The sequence below is a fragment of the Patagioenas fasciata genome, chromosome 5 (assembly GCF_037038585.1).
Source record: "Patagioenas fasciata isolate bPatFas1 chromosome 5, bPatFas1.hap1, whole genome shotgun sequence".
NCBI classification, from domain to species: domain Eukaryota; kingdom Metazoa; phylum Chordata; class Aves; order Columbiformes; family Columbidae; genus Patagioenas; species Patagioenas fasciata.
In genome coordinates this window covers 57,834,295-57,860,837 of record NC_092524.1, presented here as the reverse complement: position 1 = coordinate 57,860,837, position 26,543 = coordinate 57,834,295, and the positions used below count along the sequence as shown (strand labels likewise).

The 26,543-nt window shown below is 45.2% G+C and overlaps 1 protein-coding gene across 2 annotated transcripts in view; it reads left to right on the top strand.

Moving 5' to 3' along the window:
* Window positions 1-26,543, top strand: part of CCDC85C (coiled-coil domain containing 85C) — a 117,248-nt gene that overhangs the window by 83,084 nt on the left and 7,621 nt on the right. Inside the window, exons 3-4 of one of the 2 annotated variants that reach the window (XM_065838436.2) lie at window positions 5,825-5,929; window positions 20,926-21,021. In XM_065838436.2, coding sequence (XP_065694508.1) covers window positions 5,825-5,929; window positions 20,926-21,021 — 201 coding nt within the window. The remainder of the gene's footprint in view (window positions 1-5,824; window positions 5,930-20,925; window positions 21,022-26,543) is intronic. The other variant, XM_071809634.1, reaches the window with a different exon arrangement.

Below are 26,543 nucleotides of genomic sequence, written 5' to 3'. Positions count from 1 at the left end.
TTTAACCTCTGTTCAGCCTTCAGCTGTTACGATTTGTGTGAAAGGAGAAAACAATGTTTTCAATTAAAGGCTACTTATGTAACAACCCTGTTTTGAATGCTAATTCATGAATTACTGGATGCTGACAGTGCTGCTTTTTAATTTTCCTTGGTCATTTCAGCACATAATTCTAATTGAAATAGTTCTGGGGTTTTTTTGCTCATCTCTTTCATAAATGCTGAGAAGCCTGTCAAGCAAACTTCTGTCTTTCTGTATTTAATTTTGTTAAGAATGGTCCACTTTGTTACATCAAAGTGACTTTGAATTAAATCCTTGTCTTCTTTTTTCTCCCTCCCAGCAGAAGTAACGCTGAAGGGTAACAGAAACTGTAATTTGTCTAAATTGTCTATAAGTTTTCAACACTTTATCTTCACAGTTGGTTCAACATAGCCACTGCACTGATCTGACTTTACTGGACAGAAACAGGAAGGAAAATAAATGTTTCTTCTTAGTACTTTGACCTTAAAATACCACAAACACCATCCATCTTCTCGTGTTATTTGTGTTATTTTCAAATTGAATCACTCAGCATATCGGGTCAAAAAGTCAGAGGCCGTCATTTCTTCTCCTTGCCAGCAGGATAGAAAGCTTCGATAGGTGCAAGTATTTGCTGATTTTTTTTTTTTTTAATATGTAATTTTAGGCTTTGATAAGCACCAAGACTTTAATTTCTATCTAAAGTATTTAAAACAATGCATCTTTTTTATGGAAAATACCATTTTCCACCTATGTTAATAATCAAATTCCTTTTGTTTTCCAGACAGCTAAAAAGTTGGATTTGCAGTCCATTTTTGCTAAAAACTTGACTTGTTGGTCCTATTTGTTTCCCGCTGATAGAAGTAGGCAAAGCTCCCTTCCCTGCCAGGAGAAACATGTCTTGGTCCATTTCTTTCGTAATAGGGCTGACAAAGATCTTGGGCTTTGGTCCAAGAGCAGCATCTTCTGGGGTCGCTTCAAGTTCTGCCTAGTTGAAAAATTTAGCAATAAATGTCATGTCATTATTTCCAGATAATGAAGAATTATTGTGTCTGAGGGAGCACTGTCAGCGCTGGCCGTCTGTAGCACAGGTTTAGGCTGAAGGTGAAGGTGGTGCTTCTGCAGTCTTGTCCCTGTGCTCATTGTCTGGTAAAGGGAGGCAACACCAGGTAGAGTGATGCTGAGTTAGACCTAGGGGAAGTCTTGCACTTTCCTACCACTGTGAAAGTCAGGAGATCCTCTGCTTTTTCCTTTTTCCTTATTATTTTTTTTTTCTCCCTTCCTTTCCCTTCCTTTCCTTTCCTTTCCTTTCCTTTCCTTTCCTTTCCTTTCCTTTCCTTTCCTTTCCTTTCCTTTCCTTTCCTTTCCTTTCCTTTCCTTTCCTTTCCTTTCCTTTCCTTTCCTTTCCTTTCCTTTCCTTTCCTTTCCTTTCCTTTCCTTTCCTTTCCTTTCCTCTTTCCTTTCTCCTTACCTTTCCCCTCTCCTTTCTCCTTTCTCCTTTCTCCTTCCCTTCCCTTCCCTTCCCTTCCCTTCCCTTCCCTTCCCTTCCCTTCCCTTCCCTTCCCTTCCCTTCCCTTCCCTTCCCTTCCCTTCCCTTCCCTTCCCTTCCCTTCCCTTCCCTTCCCTTCCCTTCCCTTCCCTTCCCTTCCCTTCCCTCCCCTCCCCTCCCCTCCCCTCCCCTCCCCTCCCCTCCCCTCCCCTCCCCTCCCCTCCCCTCCCCTCCCCTCCCCTCCCCTCCCCTCCCCTTCCCTTCCCTTCCCCCTTTCATCCAATAACTACTGTTTGAAAAAAATTCACAGTAGAAGGTCAAGAACTATTCCAGAGTAGTTAATGGCTAGTTGTTGCCGTTTGCTGGGACAAAGTGTATATCCAGTTATGCAAGTTGTAAATTTGATCAGGTCAAGCAAAGGCTGACTATGAATAGTCTCCTCTGCTCTCTCTTGGTCTCCTTGGTCCCTCCCTCTCTCTCTCTGCTCCTCAGCTTAGAAAACATTCCCAATGAAAGTTCAACCTGAAGAGCACTCACCCATGGAGTTTCAGTTCAGATGAAAATGATTTTGCTGATAAATTCCTTGAAACTCCAGAAATGTGAAGTGATTTTACCTGAAGGGCAATTTATTATAGACATGCTGCCCATTAATTGAGATAATCTCCAACGATGATGATGAACAGAGATGATCAGGGATTGTACTTTTAAAATGCCATTCTACTAGAAAAACAATTTGGGATCCACTTACATCTCAGTAATGAAAATTGGGTAAGGTAATAAGAGATTTCATTTTGCGAGTGAATCGACAATGCAAATATCAGGATTTTTAATTTAGGTTTAAGTGGAGTAATGGCTACTCATTCTGATGCATCATTAGTCATATTGCTTTTTAATGAGCAACTTTCTTTTCCTGGTTACTGATAGCAAAGCCCAATGAATGCCTAAATGTTTAGGGAGGTCTGATGAATACATGTCATTGCACCATTTTAATTTAAAAAAAAGGAAGAAAAAGCAGTTTTCCTTCTATGGTGAAGAAATACACATTTGCTTTTAGTGCAAGGAAAATAAATAGTGCGGAAATGTGACTGGTAGGCTGTTGTAAAAATAATTAAGTAAGAACATTTTGAAACAAATTCTAGAAAATATAGAAGGAATATTTCATTGAGTGGAGTGCTTATGAAAGGGACTGGCTTTATGGCTGACAGCTGTAGGAAAAAGTGGTTCTTTGGCCATCTCCAGCATGGATATGTTATAAATAAGGGCAGATGAAGTTTCTTGCCCCAGACATCTCATTCCTTTTCTGGATAGGTCTCTGTTCAGCATTTTTATTTGTTAGATGTTTTGTCTTTTTTTTTTTTCTTTTTTTCTTTTTTTTTTTTTCTTTTTCCTTTCTTTTCTTTAATTAGGAGCTTGTTTTGATGTTCATTGAACTCAGTGGGAATCTTTCCATCAAACTGAATGCATTAGGTCAGATTCATAATCAGCAGTCATTGAAACAACCTAACAATAGTTTTGTCACACACAAGTGCACTGTCTTAAATGGGATTTGCTTAAAAAAAGCAATAGAACTAATCCATTATAAACACTTGTTAGAGCAGAGTTTTGACTGTATCTGTATATTTACCAACACAATTTCAACCAATTTAAGCCAAATCGAAATTAATTCAGACTCTTTCTCCGGGCAGGAGCTTAGGGCAGTTAAATTAAATTAAACTAGCATACTTTTAGGCACAGCAGGATGATGTTGTGTGTTGACTATATGTAGGTCTGGTTGCCTTCCTTCGGTGGGTGAGACATTTTGACTTTCTATGAGGACAAGCTGTAGAGTGGTGAAACACATGCTATGTCTAATGTAGACCAACCCATTCAGATTTGGCGGCAGGAGAACAAGTTTCAGGGAGGCAAACAAATGTCCACAAAATGTCTCTCATGCCTGTTTCTACATTCCTGGTGCTCTGTAACCATGTGACATCTTGCAAGTCACAGCAGTTTGCAAAATCTGAGCAATCCAGGGCCTCTAAACAGTGGCAAGGTAGCGTGTGTCCTTCTGGAGCAGAGCCTTCGAGGAGATCTGTCACCTCTGGCATCTACAGCACAAAGCTACAACCTCACATTTTCACTCTGCTGTTTCATTCTGCTTTTCCCTCACCTGTGGAAGTGCCTGTTCATCACAGATGTCAGAATCATAGAATCATAGAATCATTTTGGTTGGAAGAGACCCTCAGGATCATCGAGTCCAACCATAACCTAACCTAACTTTAGCGCTAAACCGTGTCGCTAAGAACGTTGCCTAAACACCTTCTAAATGCCTACAGGGATGGTGACTCCACCACTTCCCTAGGCAGCCTGTTCCGATGCCTGACGACCCTTTCAGGGAAGAGTACATGAGCTCCTGAGCTGACAAACTGAGGGAGTGTTGGGGCCTCTCCGGGAGGTCGCTGTCCCCCCATGTACATACAATAGTGAAGAAGAGGTTGCACACAGCAGGGAAGTGGATGTGTAACCAGACAGGGTCAAATCGTTTCAGGATAACCACCAAGAGACCTCTACACATCACATGCCTGGGACAATGCCAGTGAACTAAGATTCTTCTCATCACCATCCTTTGTGATCTGCTAACCTTCCTTTGAAAGTATCTGCCTCCCAGGCATGGTGGAGGAGATTCAGTTTTGCAGCAGTCACTCTTTGGCTTCAGAGGGAGTTATCTCCTTCAGATCTTTCTGTCTCTGACTCTATATTGTGAGATGTGAAAAAAATATAAGCCATGATCTTCTCTGATGCCACCTTGTAAATTCAAGGGAATCCCAGGCATCCAAGATGCTGAAGTCATCCTGTATCACTTGGCTCCATGTGAGGCACAGCAGGTCCCAGCAGATTGGGTGATACAGGACTATTATCCATTTCTTATGGTGGTTTTCTTGAAAACTGCCCTTCTCTTCACAGCTTGTAAAAGGAAAGGTGATAGGGTGAGCGTGCCAGAATGGTTGTGAAAGCACTGGGTAACACTAGATGTTTTAACCTAAGAAAACAACATTTTGGAATTAAACCAAAGCCAAATATGTCCTAAAATAGGTCATGTAGCTACAAGAAAATGTTTCTGACACTGACAGAGAAGTATGTATCCACTCTGAATCCATAAATTCTTCTCTGCTAAATGGAAGCAAGCAATAGAAATCAACTTTCTGTATTTCCAGAGATCTATGCACGGCCACAGTTCCCAAAGTCTCGGTCATGGTCAGGCCTTTGGGGTTGCTGAGGGGTTTTTATATACAGTTGAGCTGATTTATGAGTTTTCCTGTTAAATTTTATTGCACCAGTGGCTTTTCTTTGGTTCTTTTGAAGTAGAAAACACCATTTCTGCAGCAAATGCAAGTCAAAAGTCTTAATAGAGCATAAAAATCTAAAAGGTCATGATTTTATAGCTTTAAAACAGAGGATAGTGCACTGCTTGCAACTCTTAAAAATATGAAAAGTTAATGAGGGTGTTTATCAGGAATAAAAAATAGACTCTTTTCCCAGACCTTTGATTTTGGCTACTTGTGTATTGGCTTTTTATGGGTGCACTTTTATAAAAGAAAAACTCATTCTAGGACTGTCCCATTTCAGAATCACAGAGAGGGAGAGAGAACTAATAACATGAGGCAGAAACTTTGTCCCAGGGAGATTGTTAAGTACTCTTGACAGGCAGTGCTGCTTCTCCCTTTGAGCATATACTATTGATTGCATTTGTCTGGTTTCTAGTGTCATATTGACTACTTTTATTTATTTGACTTTGTTTAAGACCTGTGGGTGCATGCAATTTTATAACTAAATAAGAGGCTGTTCCTGTCACACACATTTTGCAAGATTAGGCGGATCGCAGTAGCACAGTTTACAAACTCTCATAGCTTTCCTCATGCGGGTGATTGGAATAGCCTGTGCTGTTTTTAAAAAAAGGTTTGGAAAATGCCTCCTGGTGGATTTACTTTGCTGATTTTTATTTAATCTGAAGTCCTAAAAGTGTTTCTTCATCTGCATCTTAACAAATGTTTTTACTGAAGATGTAGGAAATCAGGTAAAATAAAAATGCCTTCTTGCTGTATCACTTAATGGAGTAGACCTTGAATGGTTCACCTCCAACTTGAGAATGTTTTCTCCAGGTGTGAGCATGGAAAAGCATTTTATTACAATGCTTACTGTCACTGTTGTTGCAGGGAGAAGTAATGGGAACAGGTTACGGGACAGAAATGGTCATGGGAAAAGCCAACAGAGCAGGAGGGGCGCAGCTTTGCTTCTTCTCATTAATATGGACTGTCTTGTTTTCTGTTGTTGTTTTTGCAGCAGTCCAGCACGGGGGACCTGAGGACTCTGAGGAAAGGGTTGTCCCCGTACCACTCCGAGTCACAGCTCTCCTCGCTGCCACAGTATCAAGACACCCTACAAAACGTAAGAGGCATTTCCTTACCTGTAGAGACAGAGCCGCGGGTTTCCCCAAAAGTGGGCATGGCTGAAGGGGGGCATGTGAAGATGATGGGGGAGCTCTCCCAGCTGAGAATTCACCCTGAAATTGGTGGTGTAAATGTGCAGCTGAAGCCTGCAGCTGTTGGGAGGATGGGGAGCATTGATTTTTACCTGAGTTCGGATCATCAACTTCTTGGCATAGGTTTTTCAGTTAACTGAGGGTCACTGTTGTGCACCTTTGAAAGCAAGGGTGAGTCTTACTATACCTGCAGTTCCTTCTTTGTAAATGAGCTGTATGGCTGCTGTCAAAGAGCTGATCGCGGATGAGGCAAAAAATGGTTTGCCAAGTGTCTGACAGTGTGTGATCGGGATTGCCTTAGCAATTAAGTTATTAGCACTTTCACTGCAGGATTTTCCATATCCCAGATGAGGTTTATATTTCATAAGATTTGCCTGCGTTCCTTCTTCTCAAACAACAGAAGAATCTTGATTAAAGCCTTTTGTGAAGATGGATATGGTGCTGCTATGCCAGGGCTCCTCCAGCATTGGTGTGGCAGGCACTACCAGGTGATTGTCTACCAGATTTTTGCCTGACAACCTGAGATTCTACGTTTGCTTGGTGACACTGTTTTCCAGATTGCAGAAAAAGTGTAGATGTAGACAGGGAGACCTGGTGTGAGTGGGGTGCAAGTGTTGTAAACGTGAGCAAAGACCTCGCTGCCACCCCGCGTCTTCTGCTCTGTGTCCAGGGCACTGGTCAGCAGAGCTGCGGGTACTGTGGGACCAGTTGTATGTTGACTGCCTGCCTAGGTAAAGGTTATTCTGTAGGTTTATGAGAAGTCATTCCTCTTCGTGTCTGCACAGGCTTCACATGGGTGAGTGATGGACAATTGGTGTCAGCTCTAAAGCTGTCACACCTGTTCAGGGTTTCATCATCATCACTGCCTGTACAGCTTTTTGAGGAAGTTTCTTAGCACATCCCTTGCTGTCACACAGTTTGCACGTAGGCATCACTCCAGCTTTCCATGGCCCTGATGTACCTCAGTTAATGAAACAGTTTTGTGTTTCTGATGGATCGTGGATCATGGACACCGATGCACACTCGAAACACAGAACTGAAAGATGCTCATAACTGCACTCTGTGCACTGCTTAGTCAGTGGTGCATCATGCAGATGGTGAATTGTGGATTTGCTCTGTGGTCTGCGGTGGTTATCAAATACCCAGGAAAAGCAGTCCCAGGGCGTTAGTTCTGACCTACAAGCCCCTTGCCGTTGCAAGGAAAGGTGTGACTTCTATTTTACCTTGAACTGGTACCAGGCTGGTCAAACTCCCCAGCCATGGGAACGACAAACCAGAGTCATCTCGTGGTGTATCACAGGCTCCCCGTGTCCTTTGGGAGGTGCAGGCAATTCCCTCAGGCTTGGACTCTGAGTGAGGCATGAGAGGAGGTGGCAACAAGCAGCTCCCTGTGGTACCTGGCATTCCCCTGGGATGAGAGGGGCAGGCTCCAAGCTGTTTGGGCTGGCTTGGTCTTTCCCGCTGCTGGCAGCCTCCAGACCTGCTCAGTTGTTGGGTCAGATGATGTCCCAGGCATGGGAGCTGACTTTGAGGTACCTATAAGCAGTGCATGGCTGAAGATCCAGTGGCGAGGTGGCTGTCTGGGTGTCAGCAATGGAAATGATCTCGAAGTACCCTTGGACTGCATGTGCTTGCATTTGCCAGACTGAGCTTTTCTTGTGTCTTCAGTACTTCGGTGCTCCATGGTAGCTACGACAGATTTTTTCACCCATGTTGCATTCATGCACTGCACGTGTTCTCTTTACAGCTTCTCTGTGTGAATGCAGCAGCACTTGGGATAAGTTATTGCACTCAGATTAGCAACCTTCTCATTAAATGCAGGGAGCTGTTGGAGGAGTCTCAGATATGTGGCAGGAGTGCACAGAGAAGGTGATTCTCAGTCTGTCCTGGAAACTCTTCAAGCTCAGAGCTTTTGTGGAGTTTAACTATACTTAGGTAGGAGTTACTGACTTTCAGTTTCATTTGTTGGCATTGTCCAAGGAGTCTGGATTGCCTGGTTGTATGGTCTCACCTCTGGTTAGTGAGGTGGAAATTACATTTCAGTAACACTGAGAGTTTTGGGAGAATAATATCTGTTTTGGGTAACTGGGATTACAGGGGGAGGAGAAGCCTTGTCATTGCAGTGCTGTGAATCAGGACTGGGAGCTGTGCCTACCACCATAGAGAGACTCTTATCCCACAAACTATGTACCTTCTTTTCACCTTTCTGTGCCTCAATAGTTCTTTTGCAGGAATTGGGTGGGCATTCACTCATTCCATGGCATGGTTTTCAGGCAGTTCTTTATCACTAAGTGCTCCAGGATCCTCTGGGGTGGACACTAAAGGTGATGTTTAATTTTTGGAACAGTATAGTGTTGCTAGAGAGTTCATTTGTTTCTCTCATGGGCTTTCTCCAGCATTAATGAAGACTGGGAGGTGGAGTTGTCCACACTTGGTGTGAGCTCTCAGGTCTCTGGCTCTCTGTAAAGCCACCCTAGAAAGTACTTAACCTTTGGTTGCATCTAATGATTGCTGAGCTACATTTCTGACATGAGGAGAAAGTATGGTGGAAATTCCTCATCCACACCAGTAATATTCTTATTTTGATACTAATAGTCGTGGTTCAGCAATTCATTTTCTAAGAGGTGGAACCTCAGCTGCTGACTTCTGGAGCAGTCGAGGCCCCTGTAGCACAGTGGAGGATGAATGTGGTAGCTGAGGCATGGCCCAGAACTTGCATCTCTGATTTTTCTCTGCTCCCGTTGGCTTTCTTGAGTGTTCTGGCTGTCCACATGGGCACATGGTCCCTGTAAACCTCCGTGTTTCTGCCCACTGCCCTGCGGCTGTGCCTCAAACACATTTCAGTGCCCCAGCACAGGAAGGTGGCCTCAGGGCTGCTCATGTTCCTGTGCTTGGAGGTACCTTCATCTTGAGAAGCTCATAAGCCAGGTGCCTGGAGGAACTATTTATCCACATTGGTGTAAACACCATTAAATGTGATCCAGCCAGTTACTCACAGTTGGAGCTAGCCTGGCTGGCTTAGACTTAAAATTTACTATCAACTTTAATGTGATTTGTAATAGGAATCCTGCCTTTGGTGGAAGTAATTGTAGAGGTTTGCAACAGAAATATTAAGGTTAAAGTGGATGGAGTATGGAATGGAAAAGTGTGTGTGTAAACACCAGCAGGAATGCTGGAGCAAGGGATGTGGGGATGGCCTGTGCTGATGACCAAAGACACAACTGACAGCAAACAAATGGGTAAACACTGCAGGACGTGTGGTTTATGTCAGGACTGGGAGGTCTGTGCTGTGATTAGGCTGCAGCACAGATGGTTCAGCACTAGAAGACCTGTTCCCTGATAACGGCAGGAAGGTCACACCGGGATGTGCCATTGCGCTTCCTGTGGTTCCAGGAGGAAGGCTTAGATAAGGTGCCCAAAATGAGGGAAAGGAGACACCAGGCAGCAGCTTTCCTAAGGTTTATGGGGGGTGAGTAAGGATGCTGAGATAAAGATCAGCCTGTAATAACCATTGACTCCTAAAGCATGTGAAAAATGTGTCCAAAACCCAGTTCTTTGCTGTCAATGAAGAGACATGCCAGAGCAGTCATTAGGGCTTGCTAGTGGGTGCTCCTTGTCCTCTGTGTCACACACAGTGACCCTGATGATGCCACATGGACATCTGGCTTTTGGTGATGTGTGAGTGTGAGTTTGTAGGTGTGCAGGTGTGACATGTTGGAGAAATCAGGCTTAGGTTAAAATAAACACCACCTTTCCCTTCCTTAAGGTTTTGTACTGAGTTTTTACTACAACAGTTTTTGTGTGACCTCTTGCTGAGGTAGAGGAGCTCCCAATAGTGTCCCAGGAGGTGCGGGGGGATGTGCCCATGGATGCTGTAGGTGGTGGCTGGAAGAGGGGACCTATGCTCGTCCCAGGTTGGGAGCTGGGAGTCCCAGGGAAAGTGCCTGTAGATACATGCTGCAAGAGCTGAGCAAAGCTCCCTCTTTTGAGAAGACAGTGATGACAGTGCCACTGCCCTGCCTTTGTTTTAGGTCCCTAGGGACTACAATAAACATCTTCGGAAAAAAAGTGAGATTTCCATTAGAGCATTCGAAGCTGCATCTCTCAGGAGTCTGGCTTAGACTACAGACCAGGCTTGGAAGAGACAATTCCATTTTCCTTCCTGAATCTACTCCTAAAACAGTGAAACCCAGAGTAAAACACAAAGAAACAGAATAAGTGTGAATATGTAGTGGAGAGCATTTGACTAAGAGGAGCACTGAGTCCCTGGCACTATCTCTCGTTGCATTTTCCTCCAGTGCCTTTTTCACGCAGGACGCAAAGCCTGGGAGATGGCTTTGACTGCCCATCTACAGCACTGGCTTCTTCGGCTCTTTCCCTTAATTCCAACTATGCTGTCACAACCAGCTGCATTTCATAGCTCTGCTTTGTAGAGATACTAGTGAGAAGCGTGTTTTGTTTTGCCAGATGGCATACACGCTATTATAAAAACAAACCCAAATGTTTGTGGTCTGTAGGTGTAAAGAGAAACCGTTAGATGGGGTGGGAAGGGATGACAAGAGAGTCCTTGGCTGGTGCGCTGGCTGTCTGCTGAGGCTGTGAGAGCATCAGCAAAGGGAGGTGATATGCAGACAGGTAGTAGCCAGATCCCAGCTCCAGTGACAGTCCTGTCTCATCCTGGCTGGAAAGAAGGCAGCCTCCATCCTCTTCAATGCAAGGGCAGAAGAAAAGAGAGAAAGTGACTGTATCTCTCCCTCAGCTCCCAGCCTGTCATAGGCAGGGAGACGTGGCTGTGGCCCAAGCCTGGTCTCGGGTCTCATTGGAGGACCTGGAACAAGTCTCCGAGTCCCTTCCTCAGCCTGCCTGGGAGTAAATCTGTTCCTCTCAGGAAGGAAAACTGAATCAGATTGCTAAAGCCAACCTGACTTTTAAGATCAAGCTTGAAATGACCAAAGACCACTGTTCCCATCGTGGTGCCCAGGAGACACACCCAGAAGAGCCAGGGGTACTCTCTGGGCATCGATGCTGCTGCAGAGTCACCTGGAGCACTGGGCGCCTTAGCATGGCCCCGAGGTGTCCTTGCACAGCACAATGACTCTGCCACTGCCCACACGGAGCCCCCATGCCCTCCTTGTGCTGCACGAAGCCCCTGGGTGCAGGGAACCCTGGGCTGCTCGGTGCCTCTGGCATCCCTGGGACTGCTCTATACAGCTTCAGCATCACATCACAGTCTCTTAAAATGCCTTCAGCCCCTTCTGTTGTTCCACCAAGTCCATCCTGTGCAGTGCCCTGATGGTCCCCACCTTCTCACATTCACGTGCCCCATCCCCATGGTTCTGAGATGAGCTGAGCGCTGCCAGTGTGTGTTAGAAGATAGCCTCAGGGCTGTTTCTCACCTTACCTCAGCAGCAGTAATGGCAATGGTTCCTTTTTAGGCGGGGGGGGGGGGGGGGGAAACAATGACGAAGAAGGCAGCTCCTTCCTGCCGGCAGCACCAATACCACCAGGATGCTATTGAGCAGACAAAGAGAGAAGTTCAAGGCAGCCGGTGTTGCTGCTGCTGCAACAGTAGCCGCAGAAGGGAAAGTAAAGTGTAAGGTTTGTTAGGATATGTAGCCCAGGGAGCACTACTGTGAAGCTTCAGAGTGTATTAGCAGCAGCTGAGAACAAGCCAATCCATTTTTGAAGGCAGCTGCCCTTCATCAGCAGTGATTGCGGCAGCTCTGAGCCGTGGGTGCCTTTTTCCCCCATGGCAGCCAACCGGCACACAGTTTGGCAATGACAAAATTGGGGATTTGCTGAGCAAAAGAGGCACTGGCAGTCTGTACCAATAATCCACCCTTACAGGTAACCATAAGAAGCAAGAAAAATGGATCTGCTTTGATCACTGCTGTAGTTTCTTATGCTCATTTGGGTGCATTCCTGTGAGGCTGGTAATGGGTCAGGGGGAGAGATAGGGGCACAGCTGATCCTCTGCCCCAGGCCTGGCAGGAGACAGCTTTGCCAGTGATGACCAGGGCAGCCAAGCTGAAATGGAGACTTGGGTGGGCAATACAGATGTGTGTGGGTATCCTCCCACATATGTATGCATTCTCCACCCACCCAGAGGCCATCCCTGAATTAGAGTTTCTTCAAAATCAGGGAAGTCTTAAAAATACCCACTGTTTCCTTCTGAAACAGAATGTGCTTGACATTCCTTTATCAAAAGAGCTAGCGACTCTTGAAATACTTACGCTGAGAGTGCCCCTGTGAGTCAGTCGGAGTTAGTGCACTTTGTCTGTGGACACAGCATGGGCTCGCTCTGTCCGTAGGAGTCAGACTTATTGCTGTTCCTTGTATCAAATAGTTATGGGCTGAAACTGCTCTGAATATGCCATGTTGGTAATAGTTTCACAGTCTGAGAGGACAGTTGAAGCTGTCGGTGAAGCATTTTAACAGCACACACCAGTTCCAGCTCCGCAGCACTGGTACCAACCGAGCAGCGACCGCTCTACTCTCCCTGCCGCTGCTGGAGGAAGAAGCTGCATTACTAGCATTGCATGCTCCAAGGAGTTTCCAGGGCTGGAGCTGTGATGTGCCACTAGTACATTTCTGAGAAAAGATACTCTTCGTGTTTGTAGATGAGATATAGTTAAAAACAATGTCCTGACTTTGTTTATTCTCTCTGGGGCAATGCCTGAAATCCTCCCTTTCCTTTGGTGCCCTAGCACATCCCATACAGCCAGCGCTGTGTCATGGGGAGAACAGCTATTCTTTTGTTAGGTGTCCTTGATGTTTATGCTCAGAAAGAAATGAAACACTTAAATTGTTTATTTATTAATCAAAAGGGCTGCATAAGCATTTTTTAAGTAGGTATCCATGAATGCTGCAGAGGCCGTGAAGATGCAGGATGTGGTGGCTGAGCTTTACAGACAGGCTTTGCCTGGCTCCTGTGCGGACCCAGCAGTTAATTCATGGATTTGAATGTTTACATGACCAGCTGCTCTCTATGATTAACGGCAGCAAATTAAGTAATGCTAAAGGAGATTAGTATCTGCAATAAAGTCCCTTGATTTGATAGGGAAGATGCTAATACAGAGCACTGATGGCTCCCGTACTCACTCCTGCTGGTGGCCGTGACTGGTGTTGTGCTGGGGAGACGGTGTCTGTCTGCGAGATCCCCCATGTGTCCCTTCTCCCGAGCCTGGTGGCAGGGTGTCAAGTGCTCGCAGCTGCGAGGCAGCCCACTGTGACTTTGGGAACGTAGGGCCATGCAGCCATTTAAGTGCCCAAATGGGGAGTGGATGGTTAATTTTGAGCTGGATGCTGTCAGGCTTTCTGCACAATAGGAATGGAATAACAATAACCAAGTGTCATCATCGCTTTGGTTCATCTGCCACGCAGACTGAACACATAAGGGACCTGGGTGCTGCCTGGCTCTGGTGAGGGTGTCCCATACTCAGGCATGAGAGATCTGGCATTGCCTGGGGCAGAGTGGCAAAAAGGCTGCACTTTGCACACTGTAGTTTGCAGAAGAGTGTCTGCTTCATGCCGCCAGGCAATCTCCTTCTTGCAGCCAGGGAGGAGCCCTGGGGCTGCTGCCAGGGTGCTTTCAGGTAGCCATGTCCCTGCAGGGTGTGAGAGGAGCTGGACCCCTTCAGGAGCACCAGGCATGGTGGTAATGGCAGAGCTGCCATGGGCATGAGAAGATGCAGCAGGGAGGGAAGGGGCTTCAAAAGAAGGGAGGGTGAAATGTCAGCCTAGAGTCATGTCACGCTTCAGCGCCGCGCGGCACCATCGCTTTGTTTCAGCCATTAACCCTCCTGCAGCTGCAAGGCAGCAAAAGATGGGAAATGTGACCCAGGCTGCAGAATGATGAGGGGATCCGATCTACCTTTGTGGGGCTCAGGGAATTTCTCAGGCTGGTGGTAACAGGAGATATTTTTTTGTGTGTGATCTCTTGGGGATGCCATTCATCTCTGTGTGAAGGGAGATTTCTCGTTCTGAATGGACCAACTGTCTGTGTAAGCCCAGTATTTGTCCTCGGTGCTGCCCATGCTGCATTTCTGATGGGGACACCGTGCTTCGGGGCTTTGGTGTGTTCCCTGTGGGGGTCTGGGGATCCTTCTCCCATGCCCAAGTGGCCCCATGCTCTCAGTCCTTGGTTTTGCTGCTGGTTTTCCCCACCTGCTCCTCAGCATTGTCTAAGGCTGGAGCTGTACTGGGCACTTTCTGAACTTGGTAGCTACAAGCACATTCCACAAAACCAAAATATGCTGGGCCCCCCATTCTGCCAGCACAGCAGGGCTGGGGTTTGCAGTCAGACATGGCACGTTTCCATGTTGCTGCATGCCACCCACTTTCCACATGGCTGTTGTCATGTTACTGCCTCCTGCTGGTCCCTTAACAGTTCCTAATTTACAGGGCAGTGTCAGCACCTTTATTTATGTAAAACACCTGGATGGTGGTGGGTGCTAAGGAAGGGCCCAAGTATAATTCAAATCTGGGCAAGCAGGCTGCAAACAAAATCACCGTGAGATAAATAGACATGCCTGGGAATTTTATTATGAGTTGTCTGGCAGTGCCTGCCTGTAATGTAATTTTCCTTGTTCTGTCTCGGCAATAAAAACTTCACAGTGTCTAATATGACTCCATTTAACTTTAATGTTTTCTGAGGTATGCTGTTAGAAAAGTGTGGTTTATTTAATCGTGTTTGAGTCCTAAACATCTATTTTTTTTTTTTTGAAATCACAGACAAAAATTAATAGAAGGCAAGGAGAAGATGTGAGGTTCAGAAGCATTGATGCTTGCACAATTCACATTGGTTTGAAGCATCCTCAGTGCTTGAGCTGTGACTGTTCAGTGAAGTAAAATCAGCATGACGTTTTCCTCTGGGTTTTGAAACTGAGTCTTTTGCAGTCTTTCTGCAGATCAGGAATAGCTCTCTCAGAGCTGAGGTAGGAGAGGATGTCATTAAAAGACAGAATATAATTGAGCAGAAAGAGATTGAAAACTGATGGCAGGACCAAGGTCTCATGTCTTTTTAGGTCCCTGGAGGAATCAAGGAGAAATTGTTTATTGAAATAGTTTTGTTCCTTTTTGAGATATCCAACTCAAAACCTCTAAAAGAGCAGACACCTGATGTCCCCAGTTAAACTTTTTTCTTCTTGGGTTCCAAAGCATTCCCACTGTTATTAAGAAACGTTCATATTTTAAGCCCTATTTTGCCTCTGTGGAGGTGTGTCATTATCAGGAGTTCCCAGCATGTGCTGTTACAGAGAGTCCTATTAATTTTGTTCCTCTGTACATGTAGGAATGGAGCATCTATGGCAGTGCTTGTCAGCATCTGTGCTGGACCACATCCCATGCAACCAGATAGAGCCAGCAAGGGCTCATTAGGCAACTTGGTCCTAGACACTGGCAACGTCATCATGGCTTGATATAGAGCAGCAGATGTTCTCCAGCAGCTGCAGGCTGAGGCTTCTGCTCTTCATTCTTTGGTTTTGAATTATAAGGGATCATTGGCAGTATTTGTGGTCTTTGGATTTTCTTTCTCATACCCCAAACCTGTGCTGTTGTTTTGCTGATGGTCTTTGGGTTCTGGACAGGGGCAGTGCATGGAGGTAGTTGGATTTGATTTCGTTTGATTTGATTTGATTTCTGCCTTGGGTTTGAGTTTGTCACCAAGTCAAGCATATTCTTGGCAGATAGAGAACTGGAGGATTTATGCCCTGTGCATATTCCTTCAAAGATGCTCTGGTATGAGAGACTGCAGAATTCCTCTCTCTTTTCTTAGTCTATTAATGACACAGATGGACTGTGACTCTCCTTGCAGACTTGGAGGTTGAATGACAAGTCCTGCAGGCTCCAGTGAGAGGCTTCTGGTTGGATCTTGAACAGAATTGGGCTTCTTTAGTAGATTTGTGGCTTTGGCATGCATGATGTGGGGCTAATGGGATGGGGAGGGGGCTGATGCTGCGTGGGAACAGTGAGCTCTAAGAACTATGTTGGTCCCATCACAGACACCAGCAAATATCCAGCACGGATCTGCTTGAAATGGAGGAGCAGGTGGGGGCTGAAAGGGTTCAGCTTTGCTTCAGTACTGCAGTCTGCACAGAGGCGGCCGAGGAACAGCTCCTGTTGCGGTTTCCCCACTGGGAAGAGGGGCTGGGTATGTGGGTCCTTGGCACTTGCCTCCCATGAGGGATGCAAAGAGCCTCACCAGGAGCCTCTCAGGACGCTGCAGTCCCAGATCCATCCCGGCAGCAGAGATAGGGCTGTTCTTTCTGCCACTGTGGTTTGCAGAGCAGCAAAAGCACCAACTTACCTAGGAAGCATCAGATGGGTCACATGTGGCTCCACAGCCTTTGGTTCCTTGGGACTTCTGCTTCTTAAAGACATATCTTGGAGAACTATTGCTGGGTCTCAGAGGTGCAGTGGTCAACAAACCCTGTGCATAGGGAAGATAAGGTACTTCCTCCAAGCACTTGGGAACTCCAGTGCATTAGATAAGTAACTTAGAGCTCTCCACTCTTAATTGGGCTGGTAATCTTACCACTGGGCAGCTCTTTCTCTTGGCAGTGTAACTGTGGCTGTGGTTGAAACAGAAAGTGGTGTGTGATGACTCCTTTCAGTGGTGCCCAAGAATATGATGAGGGGCAATGAGCACAGACTGAAACATAGAAGGTTCCATCTGAATATGAGGAGAAACTTCTTCTCAGTGAGGATGCCAGAGCACTGGAACAGGCTGCCCAGAGAGGTTGTGGAGTCTCCTTCTCTGGAGACATTCAGAACCCACCTGGACACATTCCCGTGCGATCTGCACTAGGTGAACCTGATTTAGCAGGTGGGTTGGACTAGATGATCTCCAGAGGTCCCTTCCAACCCCAACTATTTTGTGATTCCATGATTCTGTGTGAAGTAATTCTACCCAGGTGACCATTTGACACCAAAACAAAGACGTACAGTTGGTTTTGAGTTAGAAATTCGTTGTACAAGTGATGAGTTAAACAAGCTAACTCCAAATTTTGTCTCTGGTGCTGTAAACCTGGAGCAACTCCAAAGCTAGTTGGGGCCAAAGAGAATAAGAAAATTTGCATTTTGAAATGATTCAGCTTCTCATTCTGCTGGGGTTCAGCCTCAGCAGAAGGAAACTACAAAAATTATCAAGATGGCATTTCTCAACAGCTTTATTATAAATATAATGGCATCCTTTTGGTGACTTCTGAGCTCTCTTTTAGCATCATACATTTACATAATTATGTTACACCTCAGCCACATGACTGAGGATGAAGAGTGAACCACCTCTGAGCTACCAAACGCTATGAAAGCCTAACATGTGGAAAAGCCATGTGTCTCTAATACAGAGAATGCACGTTTGACAAAACCTGTCAGAGAGAGGAAGTTGAGAGTGGTGCATTTCCCGAAACACACTGTATTGCTTTTTGCCTATATGGACAGTTTCTGCCTCTTAGGATGTAACCAGATTAACCTTGCTATTATTGCCCATCCGGATGCTGAGTCAGTTGTGTTCCCATGGCTGTGAAAGTGTCAGCTGTAGGGAATGGGAAGGGCATGGGTTTCTGTGGTGATGGAGGTCCTCAGAGTAGCTGAGTTAGAGTGCCGGGGTGCAGCTCTGGTAATTGTTACCCACACTTTCCAGATGCATCTATTTTAGGTATGACGAATCTCCTCCATCTCTGTGACTTTGGCCACTGCCTTAACACTGACTTCCTGAGATCTCCCCCTCCATCCTGCCCTTCTTGCAATCTCCTGTCTCTGGTTCCCCCTCCTCTGCATTTCATCTCAACTGGTTTCCTGCTGGGTAAAATGCACATCCTCCTCTTTCTTCCCATTCCCTCCCTTCTCTCCTACTGTTGGCAGTTTTCCAGTCCAGCAGCCTTGACCTTATCTCCAGTTCCTTCCATTTCCTCCCCTTCAGCTAACACTATTGGTGAACTCTGCCCATTTTCCTCTCCTCCATCCTCCAAAGGCTGGCCATGCATCCTGCTGGATGTGTTGTCATGTCTTGCCTTGCTGATGATAGTCCCCTCTTTTCTGGCCTCCTTTATGTGTGCCTCCGTGCAGGAAGCTGATAGGAGTTTGAAGCTTTTTGTTTTTAGTGAACCACACTGAAATCAGTGGGAATGAAGCACCTACCCCCCTCTATAAAACCCTGACTCTTTTTGTGTCTGGAAAGAGACTTTTCTAAGGGTGCAACTACGCAAAAAGCACAAAATGTAATGATGAACATTAAGCCACCCTTAGGAGTGTGGGTAGTTTTACACATTGCATCCTACAGTTTAAAAGAGTGGGGGTGTTGGTGAGATCCTTGCTTGATCCTCACTTTTTTCACATGTACGTTTAGCCTTTTGTAGTACCAATCTCACATGGTGGGGAGGTCCCTGTGGCTTGGGACATAGCGGGCCAATGGTGTTGATCATTTGGTGCATTTGCCATTGTTGACGATTGCACTCGGCAATTTGGACATCTGTTTAAGTTGGCTGGGGTTTTGGCTTTTAAGCTAAGGGTCAAGGATCATGCCTGTTTTAGAAATGAAGTCATCTGTTACTGAGACTCCAATAGCAAGTTGTGGATTTACTTTCTTTGCTGCATCCCTCATTCTTTAACTTGTTTCTCTTCTTCAGTCACTTCATCTTTTCCTGTGTTCAGGTGGAGCTCAAGTGATTGCCAATTTCAGTCATTTGTCTGAGAAGGAAGGTGGCCCTTTGAATGTTTTTTGTGTGAAACAATACATCCAGTGCATCACTTGTGCTTGCAAGATTACTTTTATCTTATCAGTATGGTGATTGGTTAAGTATGATCAAGCTCTTTAGAGAACATTTCTCTCTAATCATACTGGTTTCATTTGTATTCTGTAATAATTTTGAGAGTGATTACGATCATGGAAATGCTTTGTAGTTCATTAGTGACTTCAGTTCTGTAAGGAGAAGCTGCTGCTGCCTGTCATACAGGAGACCTCATGGTCTACTCTAGTTTGGTCAGAAAACTGTATTTAAAATGTTGTCAGCAGCAGGATCCAGCAGAATTACTTTTATTTTGTCAGATTACTCTAACTCAGAAGAAATATTGGATGTTAGACCTTTGCTTGGTATTTCCTGTATTACTTCTGAAGAGGACCATAGGGAAATATCCATATCAAGTATGGTTCATGGCCACAATCTCCTGAATATTCTGCTTTCAGTTGTCATGATCTAGGTCATTGATGGAAAGAAGGCAGCTTTCATGATGAAGCCAGAGGAATGATGCATGTATTGGTATCTTTGACCTGTGTGGGAGGCTGATCCTGGAAGGCCTCTGTTGCATTTACCAGCCCTGTGAGAAATTTGTAACCCATTTTTGAAGTCTTAAATTGCAACTGTAGACTGAGTGGCTCCAGTCCGTGGTGCTCCCTCCCCAGCCTCTGCCTTTTCTATGTGACATTATGGATGGGATGACTGAGGACATGTCCCCAGCTGGCTACACCTCCAGTAAGGTGTAGCCTTCTGCCAGAAGGTCCAGAACCATGCCCAGCCTGTGAGCATCTCTTTGCTTTGGCAGTCTGTTAAATATCCTTGTAGAATTATTGGTGAATTATGAAGTCTAATTTTCATTCTTCTGGGATACGTGCCTCTCAGAAAGTTCTAGTATCAACAGCAACTCAGTTCTTGAAGATCACTATTATGAGTAAATGACAGTTGATCATGACATGGGTTGAGCACAGATCGGTGGCCTGGGCATGAAAGGCTCCATGCATTTCATGCCATTTTTGTCTGTAGGCTAATGGATTGGCCCATCTTTTTCCTCAGTGTATGCACATGGACACTGTTATGAGTAAAAGGCTCCCACAGGTTAAAACATTTGGAAGAATGAGAGGTGGTGAAGTGCCCCTCCGCTGGTCCTCCTTTATGACATGACCAGCTTGCTGGCCTTGGCTTAAAAGGCAAAGTGATCAGATGGAGCATAAAACATGCTGCGTTTTCAAACGTGGAAAAGATGAGAATGGAGTGCCTCGTGTGCTGTATGTGAAAGCATTCCTGTGATGGTGCTACATGCCGCTCTGCCATCCTAATTTGCTTTCAGAGGCCTTCAGTATAATCATTCTTTGTGTTTCCTAAAGGATGTGAAGACTAAATACAAATTTGGTCAATGGTTTCATTGTTGATTTCTCCCACTGGTACAAAGCAATGCAAAAATATTAGGGACAGGCAGGGTGCATCTCGCTGAATAAAGATATTGTGTCTCTCATAATCCCAAGTCAGACGCCTTTAAAAAAGGAAAGCCCTATGAAAAGTGCTTACAAGGCTGTTTGGACAGTAGAAATCTTTTGTAAAATGTAATTCGGCATCTTTCCCAATGGGATCCTACGTGCAGGAGGACTGGCCAGCATTTTGGAAACAAACCCAGCCAACATTAGCTTTGGACATCTGCTTGTTTCAAGGTTGCCTTCACAATTTTCTCTGTAGCTGAAGATTGGTACTTGATGTCAATGTGAAAATGTTGCCAGAAAAGCAATGAAGTTATGCCAACTGTTTCTCTCATGAATGCAGCTTCTTAGAAATGACCGCTTTATGCTGGAAAATCATCTTGTTTGCATTGCTCCCTTGGCTAGAATGATGAGAACTGTTTGATCTTGTCCTTCTGCAAACTTACCCTAAGTGAGCAAAAAATGTTCCTTGAATCAATTTAGCTTTAAACCAGGGTGATCCCTTGCCTGAGTACATCTAGACTGACGGATGGTAGGTTTAAATGGCATTAAATCAAGTGACTTGTGAGGAAAGGGTAGTGGCATCCTTTGTCTTTGCAAGTGGCTGAAGGGGACTGAATTTGAGAGAAGCTCATGCTCAAATTTTCTGGATATTTTCTTCCTCCTTGCTGAAATCACCCAAGGGCAATTAAAGCATATTTTCTCTTATTTCAACAGGGACCAGGTCGCATGACATCTGATCTTGCGTCTTCCACTGCAGCAGGATATGTCCCTGTTGGTCAGAAGCCAGAGGCTGTTGTGCACGCTATGAAGGTAAGGATGCTGTGCAGTGCTGTGTGGTGCAACAAACACCCAAGTGGCAGAACTGGACATTTGCTCTTCTTGTGGAAACACAACAGCTAGAAATAGAAAGTTAGTACTTAGGCAGGTTATCAGCAACCAGCACCTGTATCACAAGGAATAATCATTGCTTCAAATAGTGGTGGAGTTAAGCAAGATCATGCATGGCTGCTTTTTTGGGTGGGAAGCCTCCAACAAAAGCTGCTGATGCCGAAGATGTTGGTTACCCTTTCTGCTCATCGGTCCTGTGTAAACTGTGTCTCTGGGGTGAGAGTAGTGGCAGAAATGCTGTTTTTAAAAGGGACACAAAAACTGCAGTTCCTACATGTGTTTTGTTATTGAAAATCCTACAGCAGTCGTCAAAAGATAAAGACTTTATTTTATGTAAATACACAGTAAACCATGGCATCATATCCATGCACATATGTGTGTCATCAGTAGGGATTAAAGTCACGACCACTGGCAATAAAAAACATGGGACAGTGCTGGCTGAGTTAAAGGAGAAAACTTGCACCGTGATTTCATATCAGTTCTCAAGTTCTAGTGACCACCCATGAACAGGAAAAATGTAATACTCTGGTGTTACATGTTTAACTAGTTAAGCAAGTTACTTCTGAGTATCTAAGGTACACAGGAGCACAAATACTTTGCAAGGTGCCATAGGGGTGTCTGGAAAGTCTCTTAACTAAATTAGGCTCTGGCTGGAATATACTGATTTATAGATTTGAATTTGTTGAAGCTGAAGGGTTAAAAAGGTTTCATCAAATCAAAGGGGGTTTCCTGGATGGCTACTCTGGATGGAGCTCAGAGTCATAGCTGGAAAAAAGGTCCAGCAGTGGCATCAGCAATAGCTTAGACTGTCCCATACCTGGAGACTGGTGTTCACAAAGCTTTTTGCTTTGTACCTTTCCACATCTGACAGCTAAATGAATGGCACAGGTGCTGCTTATAGCTTTGATATACAAGTTCCTCACATTTCCTAGTGTTTAGTGTTTTCAGCTTACTTTTTTGTGCCTGTCCAGAGTCTCTTGGCTCTAGGACAGATGTGGCACATGGTTGTGTAAAACTAACAAGTGTCAGGAGAAGCAGATGTGCAGCTGGCAAGGATGTTGGTTCCACTGGGCAGCTGTAAGAAACTGGGACTGGGATGATATAGAGTATCACTGTTTCTCAGGTAGTTAATCTTCTATGCATTTATGGTGTGTGAGGAATTACAAAAGGAAACACAAGTTTGGTTTGATTTGGATCAAATTTGAATTTAAATTATAAAAGATCCTTCAAGCTGAAAATCATGATTTCCCAGCTTACTTGAGGCTTTTTACACCCAGATTATGTAACTCTCATTGGATCTTAGAGAAGAGTTTAGAGAACCCCCAGAGATTAAAAAATACCTTTGGTACAGTTTTTACTAATTCCCAAAGGAGTCCTGACCACATAAGTGGCACTTCACTTTCCTGCATATATTTTTCCTGTGTTTTCCAGAGAAGTTCCTTCTTTACTTGTTGTGAATGGTTCTGCACTATCAGAAAGTTCTGCTCCATCCTGTACTTGCACTGTGCTCACGGGTGACATTTCTTCTGTGTTTGTATGCATATGGATCTGCTAAACTGATGTCTTGGCAGAATGCTGCAGACTCTGTGATACCTTTTGTTTTTCTGACACTTTGTACTAATCCAGTTTCACTTGCATGTAATCATCCAAGCCCTCATGTAGTCCCAACTACTGTGGTTGGATTTTTCTTCCGAAACCTTGGAGTTTGTACCTTTCTGCTTCTGCTCTTCATTGCATTTTGTGAGATGGTGGTGAGGGAAAATATTAAGCAGGGATAAAAATATTTTTTAAGTTACAAGATCAAGTGGTTATGAATTGTTTATGAATACATTCTGGGGGGAAATTAGGTTCCTATTTGCTTTAGGGGTTATAGGACTGAGTTTCTTAGTAAGGGCAGGAACATAAATGGTTTTAAGATGTGGTCCGATAAGCTTATGGAAAGGATTGGAAAATTAATGAAGAAGATTCTTGGAATCTGGAAATTAAGTTTGAGAGGTCTGGCACAGCGATGCACATAAAGGAGTTGAAAGGAAGTTGGCTGACTGGTTGTTTGTGCATATTATTATTATTAATCCTCTACTTTAGCACTTTGTTGATCATTAGGAAGGGCTGGAAGAAGTTCTCTGCAGTGTAATAATTTGGCCGGTGGAGTACGTTTTTCTGTCTTCAAAACTCTGGAAAGTGCCACAGCTGGGGTCGGGAAGCAGGTGCCATAGCAGTCACATCTCACGGGGCATAAATGATCTCACATGATGTGTCCTACTCACACACCTAGGATTAAAAATATTCTCATATTTGAAGTGAAGAGGAATTCTGTAGGTTAGTGTGGCAGGAAGGGTTGAGAAGGTGTTTTTTTGTTTTTCCAACCTGTGGCTGATTTCCAGAGACCAGCTGGAAACCGAGAAGACTGAGGAACCTGGTCATGGTCTCAATCTCACCTTCTCCCTTCTTGTGGCTGTTGGTCTCCAACCGCAGACCTTAAACTGGGTAGAAGATAACGTTTTTGGCCACAGCATGCTGTAACATATGGAGTAGGTCTTATTTGCACCCTGCAGGACTGAGTAGCTTTTCCAGTGCCAGCCCCTGCATGTGGGAAGCTGGATGCAGAAACCAGCTCAGACCTTCACCACCTGTGATACAGCTGATCACCTTTCCTTGAGGAGAAGGGAATAGCCTGCAAACAAGACACATCAGATATTAGAAAAGGCCCTTCTTGGTTGTGTAAATGTCTTTATTGCTGTAGCAGGCTGGCTCCTTACCACAAGGAGAGGCAAGGCCAGATGGAAGTTGGCTTCGCTTGTGCTGTGGGCTGCTTGCAGGCAAGTCTGTCTAGAAGTGCTGCGGCCGTAGGGATGCAGCTCTGTGTCCAAGCAAAGGTCACTGAGGGACTGTGCACTCTGCGAGGATCTGCAGGGCTTCTGGATTGCCTCTGTCTGCACCCATCTGTGTAATGTCCCCTGGGCTTCTTCCTTGGCTTTTTCTAGCAGCTGAACTCTAGCTATGTGCCTGCCATTTAGTGTAAGTTCATTCTTCCTTGAGTGTATTTAGGGATTTGCTTTATTTTTGCTTCTGAAATAGTTTTTGTTTATTTGTGCCAACTAAATAAGGAGCAAGATGACAGGTTGGCACTCCTAACAGCTGTTTTTGCTAACGAGAATAAAAGGTACATATGCTACAGCTCAGTATCTCACTGAACATCAAAGCACTTTTCTTAGGAATTGAGCAAACCTGCTAAAGATGTGAGGAGGTGAAGAGGAGACAAGTGCAAGAGAGCAGCGTTTAGCTTATAACTCAGCTGCCCCCACAGCATCAGTCTGGACCTCTCCGATGTGCACAGAGCCATCGAACAGGTGATCAGTCTCTTCCACTGATCTTGGGTAAGGCAGGATTTGGCCCTCCCAAAACTAGGCAAAAGTCCTAGCAGGGCATATAGACTGTTCCCTTGCTGAAGCAGGATGCTGCATTCCCCAGTGCTTTGTCCAGTTGACTTATAAATCAATAAAATCAGTGAGGCTTGTACCCTTTGGAAAGCATCTCTCAATCTTAAAGTGCTTCCTGGTACAGAAACACCTCAACTTTCAACTCCCCTTCCAAGGCTTTACTGCAGTCATCAGGACTCTTTGATTATTTTTTGTTTGTTTGTTTTTAAATATGCATTACATGGCTATACAGGGCCAGTGCAGCAAGTCAGGAAGTGGATGTCATGGACTGGTTGACTTTGAGGTGACACTGCCTCGGTCACAGATCTCAGTGCAGTCACGAGGGAGAACTAAATATACCCGAGCTATCCCTCACAGTTGATGTACAGGTAGGGAGAAAGCCAGACAAGCCAGAGTGCTCATCGAGAGTGAGATGCAGGTTGTCTTCAGGGGGTGGCATCTTCAGGCAGATGAGCAGCATTACCTGGCTCAGCCCCATTCTCCTGCACGGGGCATTGCTCTGTGCCTGCACAGAGCTGACTACCCTCACCGACTGGTGTTTGACCCAGAGAGTTCACGTAGCACTGGTGTGTCCGCAAAGGGCAAAGGGCCAAGTGCTATCAGTGCAGCTCGATGGAGAGGAAAAAAGAGGATGGCATGAGCCGCGTCAAGCCTGGGGTACATTTTTATGTTTTCTGTAAGCTCCTGGGTCAGGATGTGTCAGAAATCACATGAGGATATACCCCAGTTTCTTAGATCCACACTGAATCCACAGTCCTTGAGCTTTAGCTGAGCCATGGACAATTCACATGGAGGCACATCCGTAGTCCCCAGCAGTGTAATCGGAGGAACATTAACCTGGTCCTTCCGAACAGCTGAGGAGGCGCCTGGCAGGATCTGAGAAGTGCTGCAGCTGGGTCAGCACTAAGAGGCCTTCCTGTCTTTCTTCAGGAGGTGATTTCACTCTTCAGAGTGTATTTTTTTGCAGTATGGCTTTTTACAGGGTAGGTTGTAAAGTTTTATCACCCCACATCGCTTTTTCCCATACTCGAGATGTTAACCTATCTTTACAAAGTGCCTACCCAGATGTGGGGTGGCCCTGGGGAGCAAGATGGTTTCCAAGGTAAACAAGTCCCAAGTCACTCAAAAATGAAATACAACCATAACTTCCATCTGATCAGCTTTCAGCTCCAGCTCTGCCTCATGTACATTAAAAGACATTTCCACTGAAAGAAATAGGCTGTGTCGTCTTTCCACACCTCCTGGACTAGGGAACACAGTTTCAGTGCAAATCATAGAAAAACAGTTTATTTTCGTCTGCTGGGACTCTTGTACCTGAAAGATTGCTGACTGGTGGAAGCAAAGGCTGGAGCTGATGTGATCTTTAACTAATCTAAACCATGGTTGTCCTTGACACTTGTCCTGCGGACACAGCGGGTGCGGAGCTGCCAGCCCAGCAGCCTGGCGCTCTGCATGGGGATGTGATCCTGCCGGCTGCTGCCTTTGCAGCCCAGTGTTGGAGGCACGCTGACTCCAGATGAGTGAGTTCGATGTGTGAGTCCAGCTGGATCAATAATTAATTCCCTCCTCTTTAGCAAAAAATAGATGCACTCTTTGTCAGCATGTACATGCTTTTTGCATCTCTTTTGCCCTTCCTCTCTTCTCAGAAAGGATGTAGATAATTCTTATTTGTGCAAAGATTGGTCCCAGCTATGTTGGTTAAACTAGCTGGTGCATTTTAGAAGTAGGTTAAGGGCCCTAGGAGAATGACCTAATTTTGTTCATAACGCAGTTGGAGTACAGCAGGATTGCTGTGCTGAGACAGACCGAGGGATAATCTACTCTGGTATCCCGTTTCGTGGGGCAATCGGTGCTGCATACGTCAGCAAAGGGTGAAACTCATCTTTGCTCTGCATCTAGCTCTGTGCTTCCCAAGGAGGTGTATGAATATTTAACGCACACAAATACACCTGCTGTACAGATTTATATGTGTGTGGATGTATCGTGGTAAGACCCTGTGCTATT